General features: G+C 39.8%; 1 protein-coding gene across 1 annotated transcript; it reads left to right on the top strand.

Annotated features, from left to right (window-relative positions):
• The first annotated feature begins 849 nt into the window (after positions 1–849).
• Positions 850–6,821, top strand: LOC125740336 (sterile alpha motif domain-containing protein 3-like). The gene is made up of 6 exons (XM_049011322.1): positions 850–969; positions 2,590–2,666; positions 3,919–4,899; positions 4,993–5,145; positions 5,423–5,515; positions 6,175–6,821. Exons 3-6 carry the CDS (start codon positions 3,919–3,921, stop codon positions 6,475–6,477), a joined length of 1,530 nt encoding a protein of 509 aa, XP_048867279.1. The 5' UTR covers positions 850–969; positions 2,590–2,666; the 3' UTR covers positions 6,478–6,821.
• Positions 6,822–10,857: the final 4,036 nt, after the last annotated feature.

The following is a 10,857-nucleotide window of genomic DNA, read 5'->3' as shown; positions in this document are numbered from 1 at the left end:
CTACACCGCCAGTTTCCTCTCTGAAGAGTCTCAGAAACAATGCCAGCACTGCCTATCACTCTCACACCCTCACCTCCCTTACACCAGTCCGTCACACCTACCACACTGTTAGCCCGGATTTAGTTTCTACTTAAATATTAAAGCATTATATACTAAAAAGAAAAAGTTTGATGATATCACTTCATAATTTTAAGTATATTCTACTAATTTGTTGGCATAGTCCAATGTGCAAATAATGTGAAGTACAATAAGCTTAAATTGAAAAGTTATTGAACAGACCACACCTCTTCTTCCCAATTGTGATAACTGCCTATTAACAGAGTAATGAGCAGTTGCTCAAGGTATCAGTGTGTGTGTGTTTTCCTTATTTCAACAGTCTATATTGCAGCCTGCTCTTACACAGACATATAATACAAAACAAAAACAGTCTAAAACTGATTTTTTTGTTGCGGTTGTGTGGATTCAAACACCGCTGGCGAGGAACTGGAAGGTGAGTTTAACTCCCTCAGTTGTAAAAACTTCATTTAAACTTTCGTCATTTCGACGGAAATTTTTAGACACTGGCTAATTTACCTGGCTGTGCAATGTATATTTACCTAACTGTGGGGGGGAGGGTTTTGGGGGCAGCGGTGGAAACAATTTTTTAACATTTACCGGTTCGTTGGCTTTTTTTATCCACAACTAATCGATATCTAATGCTAGTGTAACCCAGCCTTAGATTGAGCTACGCATTAATATGTTCATATTATTATTTTTCTTTTTTTGTGAGTATTCCCCTTTCAGAATTGAGGGAGTGTCGTAAACAAGATGCAGCGTTACGGCAGCTGGTTGTCATGGTACTCCTAGAGGGGATTCGCGGGCTTCGCCTTTAGGCTTTCACCTGGCCGGCTGCAACCGTTATTTTTTCCAAGAAGATAGCGGGAACACATGCGGCTGTTTTACGCGGTTTACCACGGCCTATTGTATCTGGTAAGTTCCTTTAAGACAACATAAGCGAATATGTATCTTAAGATGTGTATGTGACTTAAAATGCCCTATATTAAAGCTAATTCGCCGTAAACTAGCAAAATAATAAATGTGATGTCAGTGTTCAGACTTTTCCAGTCTGTTAGGTTTCTTAAGGTAAATGTTGTTAATGTTTGCTCATTTGCAGGGAAAATAAAGAGAAATTCTTAGAGTTAAGTCTAAAGACACCGATTAAATAATGGTTTGGAAGTGCAAGTATTGTCCTTTTAGCTGTGAAAAAAGAGCACAATTATTTAAACATTACAGGCTAAAACACGGAGGTTATACCAGAACCGAGCCTTTTCCTTGTTTACATCAGGAATGTCTGTGCACATTTAAATCATTAAATGCACTAAAAGTTCACCTGTCCCGCATTCACACAAAAACTCCAGATCAGCAACAAAGTACAGATATACCAACTAAGTTTAGCTGTCTGTCGTGTGGATTTACAGTCTTGTTCAGAGAGTGACTTTTTCACTCACCTGCATCGTGCACATCTAAAAGTAAATCATAAAGTCAGATGCCCTTATGAAGACTGTAATTTTGAAAGCAGTGTTTACTCCACCTTCAAAGCACACAAGAGTAAAGTACACAAACAACAGATCTCAAAGAGGTTTAAATCAGAAATTGTTGGTGACAATATTATAAGCCATGACAGTAATGCTTCACAAGAGCAGATGTCAGATGATGATATTGAGGACACACAAGAGTTGTCTGAGGTAACTGAATGTGATCTGCACGATTTAGAAAAACAGCTTGAGCACAACTTGGCATCTTTACTACTAAAGATGCACACTGTTTTGCACATACCAGAGAGTGCAGTGCAAGATGTGATAGAGCAGCTCTGTCAAATCAATAAGCTCTCACAACCACTTGTACAACACAGAGTCAGGGGCATATTAAACAAATATTGTGCTGACATGGATGAGACTGTTATTAAAGAGATTATCAGTGCTGTGTCAGAAAGTAACATGATGACACATTGTTCCAAAGATGGACCTTTAGGAACTGCCAAAAAAAGAGCAGCCTATGTGCGTACAGAGTTTCCACTGGTAAATCCAATTGAATATGTTGTGGAGAAAGGCAAAAAAACTCTTGCATATGTTCCCATTGTTCCTATGCTACAGAAGTTGCTTAACAAAACTGATGTTTTAGACAAAGCTATGTCAGAAAAAGTACATGTCCCTCAGGAATTCAGATCATATACTGATGGGCAATACTTTACTGAAAATCCATTTCTTGCAAAAGATGAGTTCACAATTGCTCTTGTACTTTACATTGATGACTTTGAAGTCGCCAATCCTCTTGGAACATCAAAGCTTAAACACAAGATGTGTGCAGTATACTGGGTTATTGCAAACATACCTTCAAAATATCGGTCAACCCTCAGCTCTATCCAACTTGCTCTACTGTGCAATACCTCCACAGTCAAGGAGTGTGGTTATGCAAAAGTTTTCCAACCTCTGATCTATGATCTAAAATTATTGGAGCAGAATGGCGTTTACCTGGAGCAACTAGGTGCAAGTGTGAAAGGTACAGTCTTGTATGTTGCAGCTGACAATCTTGCTGCCCACTCTCTTGCAGGTTTCCTGGAGAGTTTTACTGTCGACAAGTTCTGCAGATTCTGTTTGGCAAGCAGTAGAGACACTCAACAACAAGAGGTATGTTCTGGTTTCTTTCAACTCCGAGACAAAGAGTCCCATGACAGGCAGGTGCAGGATATCAGAGAGGACCCTGGAATGACTCGAGCTTATGGTGTGAAAGGAGCATGTCCTTTAACTGAGAATCTTGAGCACTTTCATGTGGTCAGTGGGTACCCTCCTGACATCTTGCATGATATTTTGGAAGGTATTGTTCCAGTTGAATTGTCCCTGTGCCTTACAGACCTGATAGGCAAGACTTATTTCACCCTAGATATGCTGAATCAGGCCATCAGGTGTTTTAAGTACTCATTTAGTGACAAAACAGATCGACCTCAGGTTATTGGAAAGGGATTTTCCAGTAAGGGGACCATTGGTGGAAATGGCCATGAGAACTGGTGTCTCATAAGGCTCCTTCCATTTCTCATTGGTCACTGTGTCCCTGAGGGTGACAACACTTGGGAAATTCTCATGCTGCTCAAAGATATTACTGAGCTAGCTGTAGCACCAAAGCATACAGAAGAGACGCTTAACTTTCTGGACTGTAAGATAGCAGAGCACAGGCACTTACTGCAGTCAACATTTCCAGAGTTTCGTTTAAGGCCAAAACATCACTTTGTGGAACATTATCCTCAGCTGGTAAGGAAATTTGGTCCCCTGTCTGAGGTTTGGACAATGCGGTTCGAGGGGAAGCATAAATTCTTTAAGAGGGTAATTCGCACTGCTCAGAACTTTAAAAATGTTGCCACGACACTTGCTACAAAACACCAGAAGGCAGTCAGTTACCATCTCGATTGTAGCTCATTTTTCAGACCATCAGTTGAGATGTCAAAGGTTACTCCAGTTTTGCTTGCCACCTTCCCTCACAGTGTGCAGACAGCAATTGCTCAAAACTTTACAACACCAGAGTCGGTGCTTGAAGCTGCATCTGTCAGTGTAGATGGAATCAAGTATCATCCAGGCATGATACTGTCTTCTGGGTCATGCTCTGGTCTGCCTGCATTCGTCCAGATTCACAAGATTGTTGCAGTTAATGTAGAGATTCTATTTGTCTGTCACAAATTGGCCGCATGGTACAGGGAGCATTTGAGATCTTACCAACTTCATTGTGATAGTGTTACTTCTATGTGTGTGTTGAAGATGTCAGATTTAAATGATGTCCTCCCATTATCAGCATACATGGTACAAGGAGAGCTTATGGTGACACTGAGACGATTTGTAATTTGCTAAACAGCTGTCTGTCTTTTTTTTTTTTTTTCTTTTAATTTTTCAGATGGCCATGGAACAGAAATTAACAATGCGGGTTATCATCTCCGAGGGTGATATAAGAAAGATGACAATGAACCCTCGACCATACATACTTGAAGATTTGATTAGCTGGCTCAAAGGCACTCTCCAAACAAACTACAATTTTACCTTACAGTACCAAGATCCTGAATTTAACAATGAATTATGCAACCTCACAGACTTGTCTGAGCTCCCAGATAAACCAACGGTCAAAATCATCCCTATCATTGAGCTTGTACCAGTCCCTGGAGGTTCTGAATTATGTAGTGACACAGGCAGCCAAGCAGACACCGAGATCCTGTCCATCTCTTTGGATAGAAGTTCTCAGTGGCCAGCGGTATTTGAAATTCCAAAATTTCAAGTCGATGTAGATTATAGACTACGCCAAGGTAACCTGCAGTATTTCAGGGATGCAACCTTTCTTAAAGTCACAAAAGAACTAAAGCATGACATACTCGAGAAATTGGCTGAGACCATGTATGCATTTAAAGCATACCCAACAAAGGAAGATTTTGAGACTGTTGCTAAGGCTTTAGTGCAAACACACCCATGCCTTAAAGAAACTGGGTCACACTCTGGCTGGAATGGTTGGAAGAATAGCCTTAAGTTCAAAATGGGTAATTATAGAACCAAAATGCGGCAGCTGGGTCGACTTGATGTTACTGTCAATGGTGGCAAGCGAAGAAGTGACACTACAAATGGCGATCCTGCAAACACACAGATCAAGAAGCCAAAGAAAGGGGAAATAAATTTCCTGCCTGATTTTCCAGAGGGGATGACTGACCAAAACATGGAAGTAGCTCGTGAGGTTCTGGTCAATGAAATGATGAAGACAAAGCCAAAGGAATCCCTGGTTAAGAAAGAGATGGATGTGACGTTTGCTTTTCGCAGAAAGGAGATTGTCAATGAGACGCCTGCCATCAGCCAGGTGGTGCATCGTTGGCCAGCTCTTTTTACAGAAAATCAGGTTTGTGTTTAGTGTCTACATATCATGTAGTGTTGAGTGTGTCAGATTAAAACAGTGTGAACATTGACTGATGCATTGTTTGCCATGTTTCAGGTTTATTATGAATTTGGCAGAGTGGTAGGGAAAAATCTCAGAGAGAACTTCTTGGATGCACTTGACAATTTGTCTCCAAGCCTCATGGACCTCTTCAAAAAGAAGAAAGGCCTTACTGGTCAGCTTTTGGCTGAACTTTTATACCAGACAAAGGTAAGTTAACATATCTACATCAGTCCTGTTTTCCTATGAAGCTTTTCCTCCTTATCCTTTTTGTTTCTTGTCTAATTTTTCTCTCCCCCTCTTTGCTCTTCTCTATTTCTCCCTCTTCTATTCATTTTCTACACCTTTTTTTACCTCTGCATTTTCTATTCTCATAATTTTATCTCCTATTTCCATTAAATTTTTTCCTAATCTCTTCTTGTAATTTCTTGTAAATTACAGTCAGTATCCTTATAAAGTGTTTTATTCCATGTCCACTATCGTCTAGACAACTGAGCCAACAGACGTCAGATGCCTTTGTCTTCGGGGACTGCCGGTCACCTTGGGTGATGATCCTTCTGCCTTCTTCAAGACCTGCTTTGTAAGCATATTCATTTTTATACATGTTGCAGATGCATGTGAGGGGCCGTGCAAGCACACACACACACTCACACACACACATACATTCTCCTCTTGCACACATTCTCCTCTCTCTCACACACACACACACATTCTGCTCTCTCACACACACACACACACATTCTCCTCTCACACACACATCCTTCTCCTATCCTCCTCTCCTCTGAGAGGAGAATGTGAGTGTGAGAGGAAAATGTGTGTGAGTGCCAGAATGAATTATGGCTTGCACGGCCCCTCATAAATGCATGTTCTTTGTTTTTATTTTATTTTTAAACCATTAATCCGCACTACTATATGTGCTACAGATTTATTCAGTTTTTCAGACTTGGAGTTTTTTTTATTTATTTTTACCATAAAATTGTCTGTATGTTTAATCAGTGGCATGAAATTAACTGAAAAAACTTGGCTGAAAAAATTTGGGTTCAGTTAACATTAAATATTTTGCTGTAATTGTACAGTGAAAAGGAAGCTGAACAAGCCAGGCCTCATATCTTGTATGAACAGAGTGTCTTTTACTAATATATCAGTGTACAGTGTTTCTTCTTAGGGTATTTGTATTGTTAACACTTCGAAAATGTTTGTGCTAACTAACACACGATTGTACATTTGTTTCTCTGTAAGGACACAGCTGACAATGACTTGTACAGGCAAACTCCAGTGGGATTGCTTTTCATTGGTGAAGAGAACCTTAAGCTGAACCCATCCAAAGTGGGAATCATCTTGGAAGGGAATGTGGTGATGGATGATCTGGCCAACCTTCCTCAGGCCTTCTATGTCCTTTTTGGACTGATATATGCCCTGCACCTGGACTATCCCAGATACATGAAAAACACTTTTTGCTTTGTTCAGCAGGTGATGTTTAACCTGGGTAAAAGTGAGCTGCCACCAAAAATTCAGACTCTGAAAAACCAACTTGCAGTGTAAAGAGGTGTTGTTACACTATTTCTCCAGATAGGAGAAAGATTGTTTGTTCTTTTAGAAAAGGGACTTATTTGCACTGTTATGCACTTTTTTCTATTTATGTAATTGGACTGGCACTGATATGTCTGGTTTTGATTCAGATTAACAAACCAAAAACTGAGGAAAACAGTTTGCAGTGTTAAGTGGTGTTCTTAATTGTTGCACCTGATACCAGGTGCCTAGTTTTATGTCGTGCTTTTAGAAAAACAATCTGTTGTGTATGTTCACAATAAAGCATTTTACCCCTAACCGGGGTGTTTTCAACAAATGTTTCATCTGATTTCTTGACCTGAATAACTATTTATAATCCACCAGATTAAAAACTGAAATAATAATTTAATGATAATAACTGAATAAGTAAGCTACAACTAGGTATTTGGTACATTATACTTAAGATATTAAGTGTATTAATTGTGCAAAGAAGTTAACTTAGCAAAACATGTCAAGTTAAATCGATTTTGAATTGAGTGTAATGTACTTAACATTTTCAGTTAAATGAACTTAGGTTTTCATTACAAATTACTTATTTTTTTAAGGCAACCGGTTTCCTCAAATTTTTAAAGTAAATTCAACTTATCCGGGTTTACAGTGCAGTGCCCCCATAACCTCCCCAGCCTGGACAGTGGGGGGTGTCGCTGGTGAGCACTCCTCCAAACCTTTCCTCTCTCCCCAGTCGATCACCTCGTCCCACAGGTCCTAGGCTCCCCAGTGCTGGTCGTTGGTCCAGAAACAGCTTTCGGAATTTTCATTCTGGTTAACATAATTAACTAGCCGTCTGTGATACTCTCAAAGCCAAACTAGACACTGTGTATTTTCAGCGTACTCCAGACATTTGCTAAATGCTATTCACCAAGAATGCCTATGGAAAGGGATGGAGCCTTCATTAGCTGCTCGTGGCATCGAGGCTACTCTGATAGAAGCGGCCAAATTGCTAAAACTGTTTCACAACCTATACAGTAACGCTGGCGAAATCAGGACGCTGCTTCGGTACGTTATAACATCGCCATGGTAATGAACCCAGCAAACGGTTAATCTTACTTCAACAACATGGGACATTTAAAAAGTAAACGTATAGGGGCTCTTTTCAGAATAACATATTCAGATGAAACGCATTACGACAGACCGGATGAGTAAAACCAATCATATCAACCATAAGGCTTATTGTTTTTAAGTTTAACACAATTATTTTCTCTTACAATTTAAATATAAACAATCACATTACGAAAAATGGCCACAGCATCTACAGTTTAAGCTACTAATTTTAAATATATTTCAATTATATTTTGCGGCAATATTTGCATGAACTATATCACGACATAAAATGAAATATAAAATTAACTATGCTAACAAAACATAATCTGAAGAAATAGCAAGAAACATACGAAGAGATGCTTCTCACCGCTGCGCCATCGCTCTGTCAGAAAGTTTATGTTCAAACTGCACTGATTTTGTTTCTATGGAAACCAGCGAAATTTTTCATTGGTCGAAAGGATGAAGATATGTACTGACGCCATTTTCAACGAATAAAAACGAGAATTAATTGTCAGGGCGGGACGAATTTGAAGGTGAACCAATCAAAAGTAGTATGTTTAGCTCGTGCTTGTTTTGGCTGAGCGTGATTGAATTTGTTGATCTAACCGCCTTCAAGCCCGTAAACCATGTATCTACTTGTCAATGGGAAACCACGCAGTTCTGTCTATAAATACTGACTGTAATTTTTTTATGACATTATGTCTTTGCTATGCAGTATTACGGTAATGCGTAATACCGCGATGTTTGGGGTGTACCGCTGTTTTTTTCCATAGCTGTTGAACGCAATTAGCATTTTAGCCACGTTGGTAGGTCCGCTTTTGAGAAAGAACACTATAGTTCTTGTTATTCACATTCTGTGTCCTGGTGTTTTTAATTTCTCATAATGTGAACAAAGATATGTCATATACAAGTTTTTTGAGAGACTAAATTTTGGTTTGATTTATAATTAATTTAATGGTAAATAAAGTTCTTATATAGCCATTTTAGAATTAGTGCAGTCTTTCGTTTAGAATTAGCGCAATATTCTTAAAAACTGCATGTTCAAACCAAACGCCATGCCATAATAACTGCTTTACAGATATTTCATTCAGGAATCTATGGAGGGTATACTGTAGGTAGGCCTGTTTGTGTGTGTGTGTGCGCGCGTTTGGGTGGGTGGTTATGTACATAGTGCTATAAAAACATGTTATTTTGACTTTGTAGGGACATGTTTTCGGTCCCGAAAGTAAGATACTGAATTTTATTAAATTCTGTGAATGCAGTCAAATGAATAATTCAAAAAGTCTTGCATTTTGTTTGGTTGCTTACTGTTACTGCTTGGTAACTACTGCAATGTTTAAGGTTGCCATAGTTAGGATTGGGGTTACGCCCATACAAATGAATGGAGAATCCCCACAAAGATTCAAATACCTACTCTGTGTGTGTGTGTGGATTAGGTGTATATTACATTGTGGGGACCAAATGTCCTCCACAATGTGACAAAAACCTGTTATTTTGATGTTTTGGGGGGCATTTTCAGGTACTCACAAAGATCTGTAAATACAGTCAAAAAACTAAAAATGCCAAAAGTCTTGTATTTGGTTTGGTTACATATGGTTAAGGTTAGGGGTTGGTAGGGGTTAAAGTTGTCATGTTGGGATTACAGTTTTCCCCATAGAAATGAATGGAGAGTCCCCACGAAGATATGATTACACAGCTGTATGTGTGTGTGTGTTGTGTGTGGTATCAGATCAGTCCCTGAGAGTTCAGTAGTCAGGCGCCATGTTTCTGAGTCTGGTTGTGGAGGCCTGAATGCTTTTCCAGATGCCAGAGTGAAAAGATTATGTGAGGGGTGGGTGCGGTCATCCACAATGTTGGTGGCTTTGCGGATGGAGTGTGTGATGTGAATGTCCATGATGGAGGGGAGAGAGACTCTAATAATCTTCTCAGCTATCCTCACTATCCGCTGGTCTTATGATCTGAGGCGAGGCAGTTCCCAATTCAGACCGTGATGCAGCTGCTCAGTTTGCTCTTGTCTAAGGAATCAAAAATGTGGTTCCATGGGGTTCCAGACAGTGACCTTTTTTGGAGACAGTGAGACTAAATTTTATACCTAGGTGCACCAGTTATGACATTGGTCAGGTAGGCTGTGGTCTGTTAGTTGGTGACAAGTGGCTGGTGATCCATGCAACCCAAGCAGAAGTGAGCAGAACTTGTATCAGCCAAATAGACAGGAGAAAGCGGATTTTTCATTGGACTTCAGGACTCCTGAGTAACAGTTAAAGACAGAGAAACAGCAAAGTTATGGAGAATTAGGAAGTAAGTGCCAGTCTGCGCAGATCTGAGGTCAGTGAGACACACATAAGGCTCCTCTGATGCTCCTCTTCATCCGCTGATGGGCCTCCAGGTGAGAATCACAAATCAAACATAATAACAACTGACACAAAGGCCTGAGGTCAGACCCTCTGTATGCAGCACACAGTGTGTCTGCAGTCTCACCCTCACATCGTGTATGATGACATTTCTGCTTTATAGATTAAGTGCCTGTCTGAGAATAACTTCTGCATCATGCTAATTATTTAGCTGTTTCGTGCTCATGGGCAAAAGAAAAATGAGGATTAAGTTAAATATATCAGAAATAAATTTCTAATGTGGCTCAAGGCCACAGTAAAGTGGACCATCACATCAAGTAAGTACAAAACAGCCTTTACTAATACGCTAAGGGTTAAAACAACATATAAGATGTGCATAATCTGACAGTATATCAGCGTGAGAGCAAGGCTGGCCCTGGAAGTGGTGTGCATGCAATGGCAGAGCAAAGTTAGAGACACCCGCTAAAAACTTTCATTTCATCTCACTTGCTCGTTTCTTCTTTTTCCTTCTTTTTTTCCCTCCTAATCTGTCCATCCTCTTCGGCCAGCTCACCCACTGCAATACTTTACGGGTTAAAAATGAAATAAATAAATTTTTTAAATTTAAAAAATGAAATCGATCAACATGAGAGGCCTATACAGAGTTTATAGAACCCCTCATGGTAAAGCAAACATGTTTGTCACAGCAGTGCATTCAGACCATGATTCTGCTAAAGCTGCCGGACAGGACAAAGGGAAAAAAAAGAAGAAGGTGGGGGTCAGTGCAGCAGTGGGTAGTTCAGGTCCAGAATGTAAAAATCCAGACCAAGATTTAGTTTCAACCAAACAGCTGAGTACTCTGTATCAGTGTCATTCTTAAAGTCATGTTTCAACTTCTGGCAAAGTTCTCCCAGGAGCCTATCTCTGTTGTATGTACAGTCGGCATGTAATTCATTCCTGCCCAGATCCCTGACAAACAGTT

The sequence above is a fragment of the Brienomyrus brachyistius genome, chromosome 4 (assembly GCF_023856365.1).
Source record: "Brienomyrus brachyistius isolate T26 chromosome 4, BBRACH_0.4, whole genome shotgun sequence".
Classification (NCBI taxonomy): Eukaryota; Metazoa; Chordata; class Actinopteri; order Osteoglossiformes; family Mormyridae; genus Brienomyrus; species Brienomyrus brachyistius.
The sequence above is the reverse complement of the archived record's forward strand: the minus strand, read 5'-3'. Positions and strand labels throughout refer to the sequence as shown.

Coding starts and splice junctions, on each gene's coding strand:
- LOC125740336 (XM_049011322.1), top strand. CDS start 3,919: ATGGCCATGGAACAGAAATTAACAATGCGGGTTATCATCTCCGAGGGT. Junction 5,146..5,422: donor AACTTTTATACCAGACAAAG/GTAAGTTAACAT, acceptor ACTATCGTCTAG/ACAACTGAGCCAACAGACGT. Junction 5,516..6,174: donor CCTTCTTCAAGACCTGCTTT/GTAAGCATATTC, acceptor TTTCTCTGTAAG/GACACAGCTGACAATGACTT.